The 22,450-nt window shown below is 49.9% G+C and overlaps 1 protein-coding gene across 1 annotated transcript in view; it reads right to left on the bottom strand.

The window, feature by feature from the left end:
- Positions 1–22,450, bottom strand: part of LOC134340213 (keratin, type I cytoskeletal 17-like) — a 175,749-nt gene that overhangs the window by 112,636 nt on the left and 40,663 nt on the right. The window contains exons 9-10 of the mRNA XM_063037188.1: positions 8,419–8,745; positions 7,689–7,823 (exon numbers count right to left, since the gene is read on the bottom strand). Coding sequence (XP_062893258.1) covers positions 7,689–7,823; positions 8,419–8,745 — 462 coding nt within the window. The remainder of the gene's footprint in view (positions 1–7,688; positions 7,824–8,418; positions 8,746–22,450) is intronic.

Genomic DNA, 22,450 nt, shown 5'->3' with positions numbered 1-22,450 from the left:
CTACAGGAAGTTTGTGGCTACTATCGAGAGAGTGCAGAGGAGATTTACAAGGCTGTTGCCTGGATTGGGGAGCATGCCCTATGAGAATAGGTTGAATGAACTCGGCCTTTTCTCCTTGGAGCGACAGAGGATGAGAGGTGACCTGATAGAGGTGTACAAGATGATGAGAGGCATTGATCGTGTGGATAGTCAGAGGTTTTTTCCCAGGGCTGAAATGGCTAGCACGAGAGTGCACAGTTTGAAGGTGCTTGAAATAGGTACAGAGGAGATGTCAGGCTAAGTTCTTCACACACAGAGTGGCAGTGGTAGATGTGGATAAAATTGGGTCTTTTAAGAGACTCTTAGGTACATGGAACCTAGAAAAATAGAGGTCTATGCGCTATGGAAATTCTAGGCAGTTTCCAGAGTAGGTTACATGGTCAGTACAACATTGTGGGCCGAAGGGCCTGTAATGTGCTATAGATTTCTACGTTTTTATGAAGGTTAGCATTTTCAGAGAAAGTGGGATAAGATTACTGACACCAAAGATTTATAGATATTTGGCTTACAAAGCCCACCTTAAGTTGAGTGATCCAGAGAATCCCATTGTCCCTGCCAAGGTGAAGTTCCTGTTGAAACTGGGTCCACTGTGCTCTCAGAGAAACATTCCCACCCACAAATAACTCTGTGAGAAACCACCTCTTGCTCCATAGTAACACATACACACACACACTCAAAATGCTGGAGGAACTCGGCAGATCAGGCAGCATCTGTGGAAGTGAATAAACAGCTCATGTTTCGGGCCGAGAACCTTCAACAGGATTGGAGAGGAAGTGGGGGAAAACACAGAAAGCCTACAGCACAATACAAGCCCTTCGGCCCACAAAGCTGTGCCGAACATGTCCTTACCTGAGAAAATACCCAGGCTTACCCATAGCCCTCTATTTTTCTAAGCTCCATGTACCCATCCAGGAGTCTCTTAAAAGACCCTATCGTTTCCACCTCCACCACCGTCACCGGCAGCCCATTCCACACACTCACCACTCTCTGTGTAAAAAACTTACCCCTGACATCTCCTCTGTACCTGCTTCCAAGTACCTTAAAACTGTGCCCTCTCGTGCTAGCCATTTCAGCCCTGGGGAAAAGCCTCTGACTATCCACACGATCAATGCCTCTCATCATCTTATACACCTCTATCAGGTCACCTCTCATCCTCCGTCGCTCCAAGGAGAAAAGGCCGAGTTCACTCAACCTATTCTCATAAGGCATGCTCCCCAATCCAGGCAACATCCTTGTAAATCTCTTCTGCACCCTTTCTTGTGGTTTCCAGCGGCTCTGACCTCAACAAACATTGAGCGGCTGGTAATGGATCATATAAAATCCCACCTTCCAGCTGCATTGGAACTTGTTCACTTCACCTCCGGCCCACTGACGAAACCATAGCCTCATTCCCCCCCACCCCCACTCCATCCTGTCCCACCTAAAAAACAATGCCTCACATATGTAGATGTTGTTAAACATTTTGGTCTCCAAATTTGAGGAAGGACATTCTTGCTATTGAGGGAGTGCAGCGTAGGTTCACGAGGTTAATTCCCGGGATGGCGGGACTGTCATTGGTCGAAAGATTGGAGCGACTGAGGTTGTATACACTGGAATTTAGAAGAATGAGAGGGGATCTGATTGAAACATACAAGATTATTAAGGGATTGGACACGCTAGAGGCAGGAAACATGTTCCCGATGTTGGGGGAGTCCAGAACCAGAGGCCACGGTTTAAGAATAGAAACATAGAAACATAGAAAATAGGTGCAAGAGTAGGCCATTCGGCCCTTCGAACCTGCACCGCCATTTATTATGATCATGGCTGATCATCCAACTTAGAACCCCGCCCCAGCCTTCCCTCCATACCCCCTGACCCCCGTAGCCACAAGGGCCATATCTAACTCCCTCTTAAATATAGCCAATGAACTGGCCTCAACTGTCTCCCTTGGCAGAGAATTCCACAGATTCACCACTCTCTGTGTGAAGAAGTTTTTCCTAATCTCGGTCCTAAAAGGCTTCCCCTTTATCCTCAAACTGTGACCCCTTGTTCTGGACTTCCCCAACATCAGGAACAATCTCCCTGCATCTAGCCTGTCCAATCCCTTTAGGATTTTATACGTTTCAATCAGATCCCCCCTCAATCTTCTAAATTCCAACGAGTACAAGCCCAGTTCATCCAGTCTTTCTTCATATGAAAGTCCTGCCATCCCAGGAATCAATCTGGTGAACCTTCTTTGTACTCCCTCTATGGCAAGGATGTCTTTCCTCAGATTAGGGGACCAAAACTGCACACAATACTCCAGGTGTGGTCTCACCAAGGCCTTGTACAACTGCAGTAGTACCCCCCTGCTCCTGTACTCGAATCCTCTCGCTATAAATGCCAGCATACCATTCGCCTTTTTCACCGCCTGCTGTACCTGCATGCCCACTTTCAATGACTGGTGTATAATGACACCCAGGTCTCGTTGCACCTCCCCTTTTCCTAATCGGTCACCATTCAGATCATAATCTGTTTTCCTATTTTTGCCACCAAAGTGGATAACTTCACATTTATCCACATTAAATTGCATCTGCCATGAATTTGCCCACTCACCCAACCTATCCAAGTCACCCTGCATCCCCTTAGCATCCTCCTCACAGCTAACACTGCCACCCAGCTTCGTGTCATCCGCAAACTTGGAGATGCTGCATTTAATTCCCTCATCCAAGTCATTAATATATATTGTAATAAGGGGTAGACAATTTAGAACGGAGTTGAGGAAAAACTTTTTCACACAGAGAGTTGTGGATCTGTGGAATGCTCTGCCTCAGAAGGCAGTGGAGGCCAATTCTCTGGATTCTTTGAAAAAAAGAGTTAGATAGAGCTCTTAAAGATAGCGGAGTGAAGGGATACGGGGAGAGGGCAGGAACTGGATACTGATTGTGGATGATTAGCCATGATCACAGTGAATGGTGGTGCAGGCTCGAAGGGCCGAATGGCCTACTCCTGCACCTATTGTCTAAACGCCGAGCTGGTCTGAGAACACGATCGTCGCTGAGGTGGCTAAACTGTTCTCACTGGGACTCTCAAACTCTGTAACTGGATCTCGGACCTTTTTGCTGGAAATACCCCAGTCAGCGGGAGTTGGCAGCTGCATCTGACTGAGCGGCCCCCTGGGGATATGAGCTCAGCCGGCCGCTGAACAGGCTGCTGACTCACGGCCTGCACTGTCAAACCCAGCTCCAACCACACCATCGAGCTCGCCGGCCTCATCAGCGACAACGGTGAGTCAGCAGGCGGGAGAGGAGGTGGAGAGGCTTGTCCAGTGGCGTGGGGGCAACAACCCGAGTCCCGACGTGGACAAGACAAAAGAAGCGATGGCGGACCTCAGGCCAACCTCTCTCCCCGCGGCACATCAGCGGCTCTGCCGTGGAGAGAGAGAGAGAGAGGAGCACAGAGTTCCCTGGGTGTGCACGTAACGAACGATCGAACCTGGACCCACAACACCTCCTCATTGGTGAAGAAAACACAGCAGGGTCCACACTCACTGAGTCTCCCCGTCGCCATTCTGACAACCTCCTGCAGGAGGACCAAGCAGACTTGTCCTGTCTGGTTGTGTCACTGTGTGGCAGGGAGGCTGCAAGACGTCGGACCGCAAGACCCTACAGAGGACGGTGAGAACAGGCAAGAGGGATCTTCAGGACCCCTACTGGGAGCATTTTATATGAAGGGCCCAGAGCATTGTTGAGGATCTCTACTATCCATCCCACAATCTCGTCACTGCCCCCCCCCACCCACAATCTCTCTGACCCACCACCATCGGGAAGGAGGTACAGGAGCCTCAGGACTAGGACTGTCAGACTGGGTAACAGCTTCTTCCCTCAGGCTGTCAGACAATGAATACCCCATCACCACCGGGGTCTCATCACTACCCCCCATCCCAAAATCTCTCTGACCCACCACCATCAGGAAGGAGGGACAGGAGCATCAGTACTATGACTGTCAGACTGGGTAACAGCTTCTTCCCTCAGGCTGTGAGACTAACGAATACCCTGTCACCACCGAGGTCTCGTCACTACCCCCCCATCCCACAATCTCTGTGACCCACCACCGTCAGGAAGGAGGTACAGGAGCATCAGGACCAGGACTCTTCTTTGGCATCCGTTAGTCTCGTGAGACCATGGATTTGCGCCTTGGAAGGTTTCCAGGGCACAGGCCTGGGCAAGGTTGTACAGAAGACCGGCAGTTGCCCATGCTGCAAGTCTCCGCTCTCCACGCCACCAATGTTGTCCAAGGGAAGGGCATTAGGACCCATACAGCTTGGCACCGGTGTCGTCGCAGAGCAATGTGTGGTTAAGTGCCTTGCTCAAGGACACAACAGCGGAGGTTCACAAGGTTAATTCTCGGGATGGCGGGACTGTCATATGTTGAAAGATTGGAGCGACTGGGCTTGTATACTCTGGAAGTTAGAAGGCTGAGAGGGGAGCTGATTGAAACATATAAGTTTATTAAGGGATTGGACACGCTGGAGGCAGGAAGCATGTTCCCGCTGATGGGTGAGTCCAGAACCAGAGGCCACAGTTTAAGAATTAGGGGTAGGCCATTTAGAACGGAGTTGAGGAAAAACTTTTTCACCCAGCGAGTGGTGGATGTATGGAATGTTCTGACCCAGAAGGCTGTGGAGGCCAAGTCTCTGGATGCTCTCAAGAAAGGGATGGATAGAGCTCTTAAAGATAGCAGAATTAAAGGTTATGGGGATAAGGCAGGAACTGGATACTGATTGTGAATGATCAGCCATGATCACAGTGAATGGCGGTGCTGGCTCGAAGGGCTGAATGGCCTATTCCTGCACCTATTGTCTATTGTCAACACGCTGCCTCAGCCAAGGCTCAAACTAGCGACCTTCAGATCACAAGACTGATGCCTTAACCACTTGGCCACGTGGACTGTCAGACTGGGTAATAGCTTCTTCCCTCAGGCCGTCAGACTAATGAATACCCCATCACCACCGAGGTCTCGTCACTGGGACAGCGAGCTGTTTACTGTTTCCCATGCTGCACACGACATGCAATCTGAATTATATTGTGTTGACTTATTCATAGTAATATTTTGGTCTATATAGTGCGTGCGATACACGTTGTGTGGGTACATCGTGGTCTGGTGGGACGTGATGTTGTTTAGTCGTACATGTGCGCAGTCACACGACAATGAACTTGAACTAGACCTGACGAGCGGTTGTACAAGTCAGTCGGTGGTGAGGCTGCTCTCGGGGTACTGTGTACAGTTTCGATCCGCCTGTGATAGGAACGACAGAGCACCACAGCACAGAAAACAGGCCAATCGGCCCTTCTAGTCTGTGCCAAAACTTTATTCCGCTAGTCCCATTGACCTGCATCTAGTCCATAACCCTCCAGACCTCTCCCATCCATGTACCTATCCAACTAATTCTTAAAACTTATGAGTGAGCCCGCCTTTACCACGACAGATGGGAACTCATTCCACACTCCCACCACTCTCTGAGTGAAGAAGTTCCCCCTTTCACCCTAAAGCCATGTCCTCTCGTATTTAACTCTCCTACTCTAAGTGGAAAGAGCCTACTCGCATTTAGATTGGGAACAATCTGATTAAACTGGAACGAGGGCAGCGAAGATTTTCGAGGATGCTGGGCCAGGACGAGAGGGCCCCAGTTATGGGGAGACGTTGGCCGGGGTGGGTTCCTGTTGCTTGGGACGTAGGAGAAAGTTGGGTGAGGGGGACCCTTATCATCATTATCATTATGCGCCATGTCATTTTGACATGGGTGATCACAGTCTTTCCACGGCCATGATTGATCTTGGCAAATTTTATCTACAGAAGTGGTTTGCCATCGCGTTCTTCTGGGCAGTGACTTTACAAGACGGATGATCCCCCAGCCATGATCAATACTCTTCAGAGATTGTCTAGCCTGGCGTCAGTGGTCACATCACCAGGACTTGTGATCTGCACCGGCTGCTCGTACGACCGTCCACCACCTGATCCCATGGTTTCACCTGACCCTGATCGGGGGCTAAGCAGGTGCTACACCTCGCCTGAGGGTGACCTGCAGGCTAGCGGAGGGAAGGAGTGCCTTGCACCTCCTTCGGTCGAGACGCATCTCCACCCCAACATCCTTGAGGACTTATACAAACGTTCAAAACGACGGGAGCTGAGCTCCCACCGCGAACGGGTCCCAAACCCGGCCGTGAAAGGGGCGGGGGAGGGTTGGGCGCGGGTCTCGCGACCCCCATCCCATCAAAGACCCCCCGAGCCACAGCAGCCCCAAAGACCTCATTGCTGGGAGATACGCCAAGAAGCTGGGCTGCACCGGGGAACATTCCAAAGGGTGGCCCAGGACAAGCGGCTGTCAGGGGGTCTGTACCCCAGCGGGGGGGGGGAGGGGGTGAGGGGTGACGGGCTGAAGAAGAGGAATAGAAAAGGAAGTCTACATCTAGGTGGCAGAGGGCGACGGGTGGGAGGGTGGGGGAAAGATTCCAAAAGGACCCAGGGCGCCCCTTTTTCACGCAGAGGTGGTGGGACGGACTGGCCGGAAGAAGTGGTTGAGGTAGGTAAAATCGTTTCATTTGGACAGGCACACGGAGGAGGAGGGGGCTTGGGGGGGGGATATGGGCCGAGTGCGGGTAATGGGGCCCAGTGTAAGGGGGGTGGGGGAGGAGTTGGATGCTGTGGGCAGCATGGCCCAGACGGGCCGAACGGCCTGTGTCTCCACTGTATTGCTCTACTAGCCATCACAGATCCTCCACTAGCTCCCCACGGTGACCCCCCCCCCACCACCACCCAGGACAGGCCCTGTTCTCAATGTTACCATCAGGAAGGAACTCACACACTCAAACATTCAGGAACAGCTTCTTCCCCTCTGCCATCTGATTCCTGAATGGACATTGAACCCATGAATATTACCTCACTACTTTTTGATTTCTATTTTGTCAGTACTTATTTAAATATAAATAAGTAGGTTTGTCAAGTGTTTCTGTGATATCATTCTGGAGAAACATTGTATCATTTCTTAATGCATGCATTACTAAATGACAATAAAAGAGGACTGCGTGCCCTTATAATCTAATCTAATCTAAATAAGTATCTATCTACAGATACACACACACACAAATATATATATATAGTGGTATGTACTGTATTTCACGGCCTTTTTCCACAGTATCATGTGTTGTAATGTACCGCTGCCGCAAAGACAACAGATTTCAAGACAAATGTCGGTGATATTAAACCGACACTGATTCTCACCTACAAGCTTGGGGCAATTTGCAGTGACCCAAGTTTCCCCTGCGCCCCCTCCCTCCCCCGCCCACGGGCCTCCGGGTTGCGACAGGGGACTGGATAATGCCGAGGAAAGCGGGAACGTGCAGACTCCACGGAGACAGCACGGGGCTGAGTTACCGAACCTGCACCGTACGGCTGTGCCCCCCCCCCGGGGGTCTACAGGGAACAGGCGTCCCCCAACCCCACTCCCCTGAGCAGCCCCTGCAGGCCTGTCACTACCCAAGGGCACTGGGTGCGAAGGACGCCGGCGATGCAGACACGGGCCGGGGCAGCTCCAGACGTGGCCGAGTGAACTGGCAGCCGCCGATGGCGCTGACAGCGACCCGCAGCTTCTAACGAGAGACCGGTGCGCGCACACAGACACACGTCCTTACCAACGCCCGCAGAGACTCCGTCTCCAGCTGGAGGCTCTGCCACTGACGCCGGGCATCCGTCAGCTCGGCCCTGGCCGACTGCAAGCAATCTCCGTCTCCGCCGTCGCTCAGTTCCGCCTCTCCGCCCTCCGGAGCCTACAGAGACAGGAGAGGGGGGAAGAGAGAGGAAAGATGGGGGGAAGAGAGAGGAGAGAGAGGGGGGAAGAGAGAGAGGAGAGAGGGGGGAAGAGAGAGAGGAGAGAGGGGGGAAGAGAGAGAGGAGAGAGGGGGAAAGGGAGAGGGGGAAAGGGAGAGGGGGAGAGAGAGGGGAAAGAGGGGGCGAGAGAGGGGGCGAGAGAGGGGGCGAGAGAGGGGGAGAGAGAGGAGAAAGGGGAGAGAGGAGAAAGAGATGGGAGACAGAAGAGGGGGGAGAGAGGGGGAGAGAGGGGAGAGAGGGGAGAGAAGGGGAAAGAGAGGGGAAAGAGATGGGAAAGAGATGGGACACAGAAGAGAGAGAGGGAGAGAAGGAAGAGAGTCAGAGAGAGAGAAGCAGAATTAGACATAGAGACAGAGATGGAGAGGCAGGAACAGTTGAGAGAGAGAGGAAGGGAGACAGGGACAGGGAGAGAGAGATAACGGAGAGTGGGGGTTGAAGAGGAGCCCTTCGGCTGTCTTTCGGCCGGGCTACATAGCGGACGGGACCGCAGTGGGGACGCCCTTACGCCGCTCCCACCCCCACCCTCGATCGTACCTGAGGGCAGTAGCCGTCCATGAGGTGTCGGCTCCTAAGTACGATGCGCTCGTAGTGCTTCTGGATGTCGGCGAGGAGCCGGGACAACTCCATCGCCGCCGCGTCTCCTCTCCCATCCTCCTCCGGCGTTAGCGCCGGGCAGCAGCAGCGGCGGCGCACCAGGAGACGGGGACGGCGGGCGCATGAGGCGGTACTGACCAGTGTTGGGACAGGGAACGCCTCCTCCTTATCCTCCTCCTCCTCTGCGGGCAACCTCTGGTCTCCCACCCCGCCCCCCGGCTTCGCCTGCTTCAAGCCAAGGGCACTGCGAGGATCCGCAGCCGCCGCCTCTCAGGGCGGCGTCATCTGAGCGGAGTTGGACAACGTAACCCACCCCCACTGTTGCGCTGTGGTGGGGGCACACTCATATCGACAACAGACAATAGGTGCAGGAGTGGGCCATTCGGCCCTTCGAGCCAGCACCGCCATTCACTGTGATCATGGCTGATCATCAACAATCAGTATCCAGTTCCTGCCTTCTCCCCATAACCTTTGATTCCGCTATCATTAAGAGCTCTATCCATTTCTTTCTTGAAAGCATCCAGAGACTTGGCCACCACAGCCTTCTGGGGCAGAGCATTCCATACATCCACCACTCTCTGGGTGAAAAAGTTTTTCCTCAATTCCGTTCTAAATGGCCTACCCCTTATTCTTAAACTGTGACCTCTGGTTCTGGACTCACCCATCAGCGGGAACATGCTCCCTGCCTCCAGCGTGCCCAATCCCTTAATAATCTTATATGTTTCAATAAGATCCCCTCTCAGCCTTCTAAATTCCAGAGTATACCATAGAAACCATAGAAACTACAGCACAGAAACAGGCCTTTTGGCCCTTCTTGGCTGTGCCGAACCATCTTCTGCCTAGTCCCACTGACCTGCACACGGACCATATCCCTCCATACACCTCCCATCCATGTATCTGTCCAATTTATTCTTAAATGTTAAAAAAGAACCCACGTTTACCACCTCGTCTGGCAGCTCATTCCATACTCCCACCACTCTCTGTGTGAAGAAGCCCCCGCTAATGTTCCCTTTAAACTTTTCCCCCCCCCTCACCCTTAACCCATGTCCTCTGTTTTTTTTTCTCCCCTTGCCTCAGTGGAAAAAGCCTGCTTGCATTCACTCTATCTGTACCCATCATAATTTTATATACCTCTATCAAATCTCCCCTCATTCTTCTATGCTCCAGGGAATAAAGTCCTAACCTATTCAACCTTTCTCTGTAACTGAGTTTCTCAAGTCCCGGCAACATCCTTGTAAACCTTCTCTGCACTCTTTCAACCTTATTTATATCCTTCCTGTAATTTGGTGACCAAAACTGAACACAGTACTCCAGATTCGGCCTCACCAATGCCTTATACAACCTCATCATAACATTCCAGCTCTTATACTCAATCAATCTCTGGAGACAGCTTATCCTCTGATGTCTACTATAAGTCTACTGACTCTCACAGCTATCTGGACTATTCCTCTTCTCACCCTGTCTCTTGCAAAAACGCCATCCCCTTCTCGCAATTCCTCCGTCTCCGCCGCATCTGCTCTCAGGATGAGGCTTTTCATTCTAGGACGAGGGAGATGTCTTCCATTTTTAAAGAAAGGGGCTTCCCTTCCTCCACTATCAACTCTGCTCTTAAACGTATCTCCCCCATTTCACGTACATCTGCTCTCACTCCATCCTCCCACCACCCCACTAGGAATAGGGTTCCCCTGGTCCTCACCTACCACCCCACCAGCCTCCGGGTCCAACATATTATTCTCCGTAACTTCCGCCACCTCCAACGGGATCCCACCACTAAGCACATCTTTCCCTCCCCCCCCCCTGCATTCCGCAGGGATCGCTCCCTACACAACTCCCTTGTCCATTCGTCCCCCCCATCCCTCCCCACTGATCTCCCTCCTGGCACTTATCCGTGTAAGCGGAACAAGTGCTACACATGCCCTTACACTTCCTCCCTTACCACCATTCAGGGCCCCAAACAGTCCTTCCAGGTGAGGCATCACTTCACCTGTGAGTCGACTGGGGTGATATACTGCGTCCGGTGCTCCCGATGTGGCCTTTTATATATTGGTGAGACCTGACGCAGACTGGGAGACCGCTTTGCTGAACATCTACGCTCTGTCCGCCAGAGAAAACAGGATCTCCCAGTGGCCACACATTTTAATTCCACATCCCATTCCCATTCTGACATGTCTGTCCACGGCCTCCTCTACTGTGGAGATGAAGCCACACTCAGGTTGGAGGAACAACACCTTATATTCCGTCTGGGTAGCCTCCAACCTGATGGCATGAACATCGACTTCTCTAACTTCCGCTAAGGCCCCACCTCCCCCTCGTACCCCATCTGTTACTCATTTTTATGCACACATTCTTTCTCTCACTCACCTTTTTCTCCCTCTGTCCCTCTGAATATACCTCTTGCCCATCCTCTGGGTCACCCCCCCCCTTGTCTTTCTTCCCGGACCTCCTGTCCCATGATCCTCTCGTATCCCCTTTTGCCTATCACCTGTCCAGCTCTCGGCTCTATCCCTCCCCCTCCTGTCTTCTCCTATCATTTTGCATCTCCCCCTCCCCCTCCAACTTTCAAATCCCTTACTCACTCTTCCTTCAGTTAGTCCTGACGAAGGGTCTCGGCCTGAAACGTCGACTGCACCTCTTCCTATAGATGCTGCTTGGCCTGCTGCGTTCACCAGCAACTTTGATGTATGTTTCTTATACTCAATACTTTGATTAATAAAGGCCAATGTACCAAAAGCTCTCTTTACAACCCTATCTACCTGTGACGCTACTTTTAGGGAATTTTGTATCTGTATTCCCAGATCCCTCTGTTCCACTGCACTCCTCAGTGCCTTACCATTAACCCTGTATGTTCTACCTTGGTTTGTCCTTCCAACGTGCAATACCTCACACTTGTCTGTATTAAACTCCATCTGCCATTTTTCAGCCCATTTTTCCAGCTGGTCCAAGTCCCTCTGCAGGCTCTGAAAACCTTCCTCACTGTCTACTACACCTCCAACCTTTGTATCATCAGCAAACTTGCTGATCCAATTTACCACATTATCATCCAGATCACTGATATAGATGACAAATAACAATGGACCCAGCACTGATCCCTGTGGCACACCACTAGTCACAGGCCTCCACTCAGAGAAGCAATTCTCTACCACCACTCTCTGGCTTCTTCCATTGAGCCAATGTCTAATCCAATTTACCACCTCTCCGTGTATACCTAGCGACTGAATTTTCCTAACTAACCTCCGATGCGGGACCTTGTCAAAGGCCTTACTGAAGTCCATGTAGACAATATCCACTGCCTTCCCTTCATCCACATTCCTGGTAACCTCCTTGAAAAACTCCAATAGATTGGTCAAACATGACCTACCACGCACAAAGCCATGTTGACTCTCCCTAATAAGCCCCTGTCTATCCAAATGCTTGTAGATTCTGTCTCTTAGTACTCCCTCCAATAACTTACCTACTACCGACGTTAAACTTACCGGCCTATAATTTCCCGGATTACTTTTCGATCCTTTTTTAAACAACGGAACAACATGAGCCACTCTCTAATCCTCTGGCACCTGACCTGTAGATAGCGACATTTTAAATATTTCTGCCAGGGCCCCTGCAATTTCAACACTAGTCTCCTTCAAGGCCCAAGGGAACACCCTGTCAGGTCCCGGGGATTTATCCGCTTTAATTTTCCTCAAGACAGCAAGGACCTCCTCCTTTTCGATCTGTACAGTTTCCATGATCTCACTACTTGTTTCCCTTAATTCCATGGACTTCATGCCAGTTTCCTTAGTAAGTACAGACGCAAAAAACCTAATTAAGATCTCCCCCATTTCCTTTGGTTCCACACATAGCCGACCACTCTGATCTTCAAGAGGACCAATTTTATCCCTTACAATCCTTTTGCTCTTAATATACTTGTAAAAGCTCTTTGGATTATCCTTCGCTTTGACTGCCAAGGCAACCTCATGTCTTCTTTTAGCCCTCCTGATTTCTCTCTTAAGTATTTTCTTGCACTTCTTATACTCCTCAAGCACCTTATTTACTCCCTGCTTCCTATACATGTCATACAACTCCCTCTTCTTCTTTATCAGAGTTGCAATATCTCTTGAGAACCAAGGTTCCTTATTCCTATTCACTTTGCCTTTAATCCTGACAGGAACATACAAATTCTGCACTCTCAAAATTTCTCCTTTGAAGGCTTCCCACCTACCGATCACATCCTTGCCAGAGAACAACCTGTCCCAATCCACGCTTTTTAGATCCTTTCTCATTTCTTCAAATTTGGCCTTCTTCCAGTTAAGAACCTCAACCCTAGGACCAGATCTATCCTTGTCCATGATCAAGTTGAAACTAATGCTGTTATGATCACTGGAACCAAAGTGCTCCCCTACACAGACTTCTGTCACTTGTCCTAACTCGTTTCCTAACAGGAGATCCAATATTGCATCCCCTCTAGTTGGTCCCTCTATATATTGATTTAGAAAACTTTCCTGAACACATTTTACAAACTCTAAACCATCTGGACCCCTAACAGTATGGGAGTCCCAATCAATGTACGGAAAATTAAAATCCCCTACCACCACAACTTTATGTTCCTGCAGTTGCCTGCTATCTCTCTGCAGATTTGCTCTTCCAATTCTCGTTGACTATTGGGTGGTCTGTAATACAATCCCACTAATGTGGTCATACCTTTCCTGTTTCTCAGCTCCACCCATAAGGACTCAGTAGACAAGCCCTCTAATCTGTCCTGCCTGAGCACTGCTGTAATATTTTCCGTAACAAGCAAAGCTACTCCCCCACCTTTCATTCCTCTGCCTCGATCACATCTGAAACATCGGAACCCTGGAATATTAAGCTGCCAGTCCTGCCCCTCCTGTAGCCAAGTTTCACTAATTGCTATAACGTCATAATTCCACGTGTCAATCCACACCCTCAACTCATCCGCCTTCCCCGCAATACTCCTAGCATTGAAATATATACACCTTAGAAGATTTTTACCACCACTCACAACCTTTCTATCAGCGGATTTGCTTGAACTTTTAACATCATTTATTTTCACCCCAGCCACACTGTCAGCTCTGGCACTCTGGTTCCCATCCCCCTGCAAATCTAGTTTAAAGCCTCCCCAACAGCACTAACAAACCTCCCTGAAAGGATATTGGTCCCCCTGTAGTTCAAGTGTAACCCATCTCTCATGTACAGGTCCCACCTGCCCCAGAAGAGGTCCCAATTATCCTGAAATCTGAAACCCTGCTCCCTACACCAGTTCCTCAGCCACTTGTTCCTCCTCCAGAGCATCCTATTCCTACCCTCACTGGCACCTAGCACAGGTAGCAATCCTGAGATTACCACCCTCGAGGTCCTGCTTTTCAACTTCCTACCAAGCTCTCTATACTCACTCTCCAGGACCTCCTCACTCTTCCTTGCTATGTCATTGGTACCGATGTACACCACGACATCTGGCTGGTCACCCTCCCACTTCAGAATGTCATGCAAACAATCAGAGACATCCTTGACCCTGGCACCCGGGAGGCAACAAACCATCCTGGATTCTCTGTCACGACCACAGAACCTCCTATCTGCACCTCTAACTATCGAGTCCCCTATCACTACCACTCTCCTCTTTTCCCCCCTCCCTTCTGCAGTGCAGAACCAGACTCAGTGCCAGAGATCCGGCTACTGCAGCTAGTCCCAGGTAACTCATCCCCCCCAACAGTATCCAATGCGGTATACTTGTTGTTGAGGGGAATGGCCACAGGGGAACCCTGCTCTGCCTGCCCTTTCCTCTTCCCTCGCCTGACAGTGACCCAATTTCCCGTCCTCTGCTCCTTTGGCGTAACTACCTCCCTGTAGCTACGATCTATAATCTCCTCATTCTCCCGAATGATGCGCAGGTCATCCAGCTCCTGCTCCAGTTCCCTAACGCGGTTTGTTAGGAGCTGCAGCTGGATGCACTTCTTGCAGGTGTTGTTGTCAGGGACACCGGAGGGCTCCCTGACTTCCCACATCCTGCAAGAGGAGCATTCCAACATCCTGCCTGGCATTCTCACTGCACTAAACAATCTGAACAAAAAACTTACCTGAACCTACTCTGGCCTCTATACAAGCCCAGTCGCTCCAATCTTTCGACGTGTGACAGTCCCACCATCCCAGGAATTAACCTTGTGAACCTACGCTGCACTCCCTCAATAGCAAGAATGTCCTTCCTCAAATTTGGAGACCAAAACTGCACACAGTACTCCAGGTGTGGTCTCACCAGGGCCCTGTACAGCTGCAGAAGGACCCCTTTGCTCTTATACTCAATTCCCCCTGTTATGGCCAGCATGCCATTAGCTTTTTTCACTGCCTGCTGTACTTGCATGCTTGCTTTCAGTAATTGATGTACAAGAAAACTTAGATCTCGTTGTGTTTCCCCTTTTCCTAACTTGACTCCATTTAGATAATAATCTGCCTTCCTGTTCTTACCACCAAAGTGGATAACCTCACATTTATCCACATTAAACTGCATCTGCCATGCATCTGCCCACTCACCCAGCCTGTCCAAGTCACCCTGCATTCTCATAACATCCTCCTCACATTTCACACTGCCTCCCAGCTTTGTGTCATCGGCAAATTTGCTCATGTTACATACATACACTGAGCGGCCACTTTATTAGGCACACCGACGCCCCCTGCACCTCAACCAATCAGGCGGCAGCGACTCAACCCTTATAAGAGCACGCCGGCACGGTCCAGAGGCTCAGCTCTTGTTTCGGGCCGGATCTCGGATCGGGGGAAGAAATGCGATCGAAGTGACCCCCCCTCCACCACCCCACCGCCGCCCCCCCCCCCACAAAAGAATACTGAAGAACAGAGGCCGCTCGTGATGTTCAAATAATTCTGTCCGCAGGTCCCGGCTTTCAGCCGCAGAACACGCCGTTCTCTGCGTGTTAACGTGTGTGCCTCATACAGTGGAATCTTAAACCTTGAGGTCAACGATGCCACAAGACCTTGGAGCATTGTGAGGCCGTTCGGCCCGTCGAGTCTGTCCTCCCCATTCCATCACGGCTGATCGCTCAACCCCATTCTCCTGCCTTCTCCCCGTAACCTTCGACACCCTGACTAATCAAGAACCCTTCAAACCTCGGCCTTAAGCAGATCCAATGACCTGTCCTCCACTGCCGTCTGCGGTAAAGAGTTCTGCAGCTTCATCACCCTCCGGCTGAAGGAATTCAGAATTAGAATCAGCTTTATTACCGCCGGCACGTTGCGATGGGTCCAGGCAGGAGTTCAGTCCAGTCATGACCAACCTCTCAACAGCATTTCTTCACTGTCGACGAGAGTGCTACCGGGCGATAGTCATTAAGGCAGTTTGCATTAATGTTCTTAGGCACTGGTATAATTGTTGCCTTTTTGAAGCAAGTGGGAACTTCCGCCTGTAGCAGTGAGAAGTTCAAAATGTCCTTGAGTAATCCTTATCTCTGTCTGAAATAAATATCCCTGAATTATGTGGCTATGCCCTCTGGTCCCAGCCTCCCCCACTATAGGAAACATCCTCTCCACATCCACTCTATCTGTGCCCTCTGGTCCCAGCCTCCCCCACTATAGGAAACATCCTCTCCACATCCACTCTATCTGTGTCCTCTGGTCCTAGACTCCCCCCACTATAGGAAACATCCTCTCCACATCCACTCTATCTGTGCCCTCTGGTCCTAGACTCCTCCACTATAGGAAACATCTTCCCAACATCCACTCTATCTGTGCCCTCTGGTCCTAGACTCCCCCACTATAGGAAACATCCTCTCCACATCCACTCCATCTGTGCCCTCTGGTCCTAGACTCCCCCACCATAGGAAACATCCTCTCCACATCCACTCTATTTGTGTCCTCTGGTCCTAGACTCCCCCACTGTAGGAAACATACTCTCCACATCCACTCTATCTGTGCCCTCTGTTCCTAAACTCCCCTACTATAGGAAACATCCTCTCCATATCCACTCTATCTGTGTCCTCTGGTCCTAGACTCCCCCACTATAGGAAACATCCTCTCCACATCCACTCTATCTGTGCCCTCTGGTCCTAGACTGCCCCACTATAGGAAACATCCTCTCCACATCCACTCTATCTGTGCCCTCTGGTCCTAGACTGCCCCACTATAGGAAACATCCTCTCCACGTCCACTCTATCTGTGCCCTCTGGTCCTAGACTGCCCCACTATAGGAAACATCCTCTCCACATCCACTCTATCTGTGCCCTCTGGTCCTAGACTGCCCCACTATAGGAAACATCCTCTCCACATCCACTCTATCTGTGTCCTCTGGTCTTAGACTCCCCTACTACAGGAAACATCCTCTCCACATCCACTCTATCTGTGCCCTCTGGTCTTAGACTCCTCCACTATAGGAAACATCCTCTCCACATCCACTCTATCTGTGCCCTCTGGTCCTAGATTCCTCTCCACTTCTATGTAGACCTTTCAATATTTGATAGGTTTCAGTGAGTACTGCCTCCCCACCCTGCTTCTTCTAAACTCCAGCCCAGAGCCATCAAACACTCCTCATATGTTAACCCTTTCAATCCTGGGATCATTCTCCTGAATCTCCTTGGGACGATCTCCATTGCCAGCACATCCTTTCGTATTTAAGGAGCCAAAAACTGCTCACAATACTCCCAAGTGCTGTCTGACCTGAGCATTACATCCTTGCTTTTCTATTCCAGTCCTCTGGAAATGAATGCCAACGTTGCATTTGCCTTCCTCACCACCGACTCAACCTGCAAGTTATCTTTCAGGCAATCCTGCACGATGACTCCCAAATCCCTCTGCACCTCTGATTTTCTCCTCATTTGCAAGCACTTTCTGACGTCATATTCCACTTTCCACTTCTTTGCCGATTCCCCCGATCTGCCGAATTATAGGAAAGATGTCAATAAAATTGAGAGAGTACAGAGGAGGTTTACTAAAATGTTGCTTGGGTTTCATCTCCTAAGTTACAGAGAAAGGTTGAACAAGTTGGGTCTTTATTCTTTGGAGTGTAGAAGGTTGAGGAGGGACTTGATAGAGGTGTTTAAAATTATGAGGGGGATTGATAGAGTTGATGTGGATAGGCTTTTTCCATTGAGAGTGGGGGAGATTCAAACAAGAGGACATGAGTTGAGAGTTAAAGGACAAAAGTTTAGGGGTAACGTGAGGGGGAACTTCTTTACTCAGAGAGTGGTAGCTGTGTGGAACGAGCTTCCAGCAGAAGTGGTTGAAGCAGGTTTGATGTTGTCATTTAAAGTTAAATTGGATAGATATATGGACAGGAAGTGAATGGAGAGTTATGGGCTGAGTGCGGGTTGGTGGGACTAGGTGAGAGTAAGAGTTTGGCACGGACTAGAAGGGCTGAGATGGCCTGTTTCCGTGCTGTAATTGTTATATGATTATATGGTTAACTACTTTGGTTCTGTCCTCACTAAGGAGGACATAAATAATCTTCCGGAAATAGTAGGGGACCGAGGATCTAGTGAAATGGAGGAACTGAGGGAAATACATGTTAGTAGGGAAGTGGTGTTAGGTAAATTGAAGGGATTAAAGGCGGATAAATCCCCTGGGCCAGATGGTCTGCATCCCAGAGTGCTTAAGGAAGTAGCCCAAGAAATAGTGAATGCATTAGTGATAATTTTTCAAAGCTCTTTAGATTCTGGACTAGTTCCTGAGGATTGGAGGGTGGCTAATGTAACTCCGCTTTTTAAAAAAGGAGGGAGAGAGAAACTGGGGAATTATAGATCGGTTAGCCTAACATCGGTGGTGGGGAAAATGCTAGAGTCAGTTGTCAAAGATGTGGTAACAGCACATTTGGAAAGCGGTGAAATCATCGGACAAAGTCAGCATGGATTTGTGAAAGGAAAATCATGTCTGACGAATCTCATTGTATTTTTTGAGGATGTAACTAGTAGAGTGGATAGGGGAGAACCAGTGGATGTGGTATATTTAGATTTTCAAAAGGCTTTTGACAAGGTCTCACACAAGAGATTAGTGTGCAAACTTAAAGCACACGGTATTGGGGGTAAGGTATTGATGTGGATAGAGAATTGGTTGGCAGACAGGAAGCAAAGAGTGGGAATAAATGGGACCTTTTCAGAATGGCAGGCAGTGACTAGTGGGGTACCGCAAGGCTCAGTGCTGGGACCCCAGTTGTTTACAATATATATTAATGACTTAGATGAGGGATTAAATGCAGCATCTCCAAGTTTGCGGATGACATGAAGCTGGGTGGCAGTGTTAGCTGTGAGGAGGATGCTAAGAGGATGCAGGGTGACTTGGATAGGTTAGGTGAGAGGGCAAATTCATGGTAGATGCAATTTAATGTGGATAAATGTGAGGTTATCCACTTTGGTGGCAAAAACGGGAAAACAGATTATTATCTGAATGGTGGCCGATTAGGAAAAGGGGAGGTGCAATGAGACCTGGGTGTCATTATACACCAGTCATTGAAAGTGGGCATGCAGGTACAGCAGGTGGTGAAAAAGGCGAATGGTATGCTGGCATTCATAGCGAGAGGATTCGAGTACAGGAGCAGGGAGGTACTACTGCAGTTGTACAAGGCCTTGGTGAGACCACACCTGGAGTATTGTGTGCAGTTTTGGTCCCCTAATCTGAGGAAAGACACTCTTGCCATAGAGGGAGTACAAAGAAGGTTCACCAGATTGATTCCTGGGATGGCAGAACTTTCATATGATGAAAGACTGGATGAACTGGGCTTGTACTCGTTGGAATTTAGAAGATTGAGGGGGGATCTTATTGAAACGTATAAAATCCTAAAGGGATTGGACAGGCTAGATGCAGGAAGATTGTCCCCAATGTTGGGGAAGTCCAGAACGAGGGGTCACAGTTTGAGGATAGAGGGGAAGCCTTTTAGGACTGAGATGAGGAAAAACTTCTTCACACAGAGAGTGGTGAATGTGTGGAATTCTCTGCCACAGGAAACAGTTGAGGCCAGTTCATTGGCTATATTTAAGAGGGAGTTAGATATGGCCTTTGTGGCTACGGGGGTCAGGGGGTATGGAGAGAAGGCAGGTACAGGGTTCTGATTTGGATGATCAGCCATGATCGTACTGAATGGTGGTGCAGGCTCGAAGGGCCGAATGGCCTACTCCTGCACCTATTTTCTATGTTTCTATTTGTCCTACCCATTAATTCCCCAAATGATTCCAACGGATTTGTCAGGCAAGATTTCCCCTTTAGAAAACCGTGCTGACCTTGGCCTCCAAGTATCCTTCATAACATCTTCCCAACCATTGAAGTAGGGTAACTGGCCTATAATTTCTGTTCTTTCTTCTCCCTTCCCACCCCTCCACACCACTTCTTAGAGAGTGGAGTGCCATCTGCAATTTTCCTGCCCTCAGGAACCATTCCAGAATCTTAAAATAAATAAAAATAAAGCATCCGCATCCGTTAGTCTTGCGAGACCATGGATCTGCGCCTGGAAAGTCTTCACTCTCCAGGGCGCAGGTTGGGCAAGGTTGTATGGAAGACCAGCAGTTGCCCATGCTGCAAGTCTCCCCTCTCCACGACACCGATGTTGTCCAAGGGAAGGGCATTAGGACCCATACAGCTTGGCACCGGTGTCGTCGCAGAGCACTGTGTGGTTAAGTGCCTTGCTCAAGGACACAACACGCTGCCTCGGCTGGGGTTCGAACTCACGACCTTCAGGTCGCTAGTCCAATGCCTTAACCAGTTGGCCACTTTAAAATGTCATTACTAATGCCCCCAAAATCTCCTGTTGCCTCTTTCAGAACCCTGGGGTGCAGTCCATCTGGTCCAGGTGACTTATTTACCCTCAGCTTCCCACGCACTTTCTACTTCGTAATAACAGCGACACTCGCTTCTGCCCCCACCCTCCCGACTCCCTCACAGTTCTCGGATTTTCCATCTTCAGGACTGAGCAGGCGAGAAGGGCTCTAGAGAAGCTCAGACACGGCAAAGCCTCGGGACCCCGAGGATGGCGTGAACCGCAGGGTCCTGCAGGACAGTGCCAAGCAGCTGTGTGTGGAGCCCTCCAGCGCAGTTTCAATCCGAGTCTCAGCTTGGAAAGGGTCCGGACAGTGTGGGAAGCATCTCCGTACCCAAGGGCCAATCGGAAAGTCTCGAATGACTACCGTCTAGCGGCCCTGACCTCACACATCATGAAGGCCCTACAAAGGTTGGTCCTGGCTCACCTCTGACCCCTGGTCAGATTAGCCATCGATCCCCCGCAGTCTGCCTACCTGGAGCACATTGGAGTCGATGATGCTGGCATCTATCTGCTGAACAGAGCTTGCTCCCGTTTGGATGAGCAGGGCAGCACTGCAAGGATCATGCATTTTGATTTCTCAAGTGCCTTCAGCACCATACAGCCCTCATTGCTGGGGGGAAAGCTTCATTCAGTGCAGGTTGGCACTTCCATTGTATCCTGGATAAAGGACTACCTGACTAGCTTCAGAAGCGGTGTGTCAGACATGGCTATAAGTAGGACTGGGGCCCCACGGGGGACTGTATCAGTTTCCTTCTTGTTTACTCGATCTTAATTCTGATTTGATGGAGACAGACGTGAAAGCACAGAGGAACGTCTGGAGAAATTTCTGAAATGCTCGGTTCGCTGCCGCTGTTACTGAGCGATCGAGAATCTCCGGTGGGGAAGCCCCAAAATCCCCGGCTTTGCCTGCTGCTGGCGACCGAGGCTGAGGTCGCATCGTTCGGATAGAGATGGTGCTCGGTACTCGGTGTCGGAGAGCTGATCGGAGGCTCGAAGTTTTCGGACGACTCAGAGTCGGACTGTGGTCGGGCATGGCAGGGAGAGTTTTCTTCCTTCTCCCGTCTGCGTGAGATGTGGGACTTTCGAGAGACTTTGAACTCTTTTACTGTGCTCGTGGCTTGTTCTTCATCAAGTTATGGTATTGTTGCACTGTTGTAACTATATGTTATAATTATGTGGTTTTTGTTAGTTTTTCAGTCTTGGTCTGTCCTGTGTTTTGTGATATCACACCGGAGGAATATTGTATCATTTCTTAATGCATGCATTACTAAATGACAATAAAAGAGGACTGCGTGTCCTCATGATCTAATATCTTCACATACCAATCCTCACAGAGGGGTCAGAAGTGGAGAGAGTGAGCAGCTTCAAGTTCCTGGGTGTCAAGGTCTCTGAGGATCTAACCTGGTCCCAACATATCGATGTAGTTATAAAGAAGGCAAGACAGCGGCTATACTTCATTAGGAGTTTGAAGAGATTTGGCATGTCAACAAAACACTCAAAAACTTCTATAGATGTCCCATGGAGAGCATTCTGACAGGCTGCATCACTGTCTGGTGTGGGGGGTGGGGGCTACTGCACAGGACCGACAGAGGTTGTAAATCTAGTCAGCTCCATCTTGGGTACTAGCCTACAAAGTACCCAGGACATCTTCAGGGAGCGGTGTCTCAGAAAGGCAGCGTCCATTATTAAAGACCTCCAGCACCCAGGGCATGCCCTTTTCTCACTGTTACCATCAGGGAGGAGGTACAGGAGCCTGAAGACACACACTCAACGATTCAGGAACAGCTTCTTCCCCTCCGCCATCAGGGAGGAGGTACAGGAGCCTGAAGACACACACTCAACGATTCAGGAACAGCTTCTTCCCCTCTGCCATCAGGGAGGAGGTACAGGAGCCTGAAGACACACACTCAACGATTCAGGAACAGCTTCTTCCCCTTTGCCATCAGGGAGGAGGTACTGGAGCCTGAAGACACACACTCAACGATTCAGGAACAGCTCCTTCCCCTCTGCCATCAGGGAGGAGGTACAGGAGCCTGAAGACACACACTCAACGATTCAGGAACAGCTTCTTCCCCTCTGCTATCCGATTCCTAAAATGGACTTTGAAGCTTTGGACACAACCTCACTTTTTGAAAAGATATACAGTATTTGTGTTTTTGCACATTTTGAAATAATTTATTCAATATATGTAATTGATTTGCTTGTTTCTTTATCGTTATGTTTTATTTTATT

The sequence above is a fragment of the Mobula hypostoma genome, chromosome X1 (assembly GCF_963921235.1).
Source record: "Mobula hypostoma chromosome X1, sMobHyp1.1, whole genome shotgun sequence".
Taxonomy (NCBI): domain Eukaryota; kingdom Metazoa; phylum Chordata; class Chondrichthyes; order Myliobatiformes; family Myliobatidae; genus Mobula; species Mobula hypostoma.
This window is presented reverse-complemented; position numbering and strand designations above follow the sequence as displayed.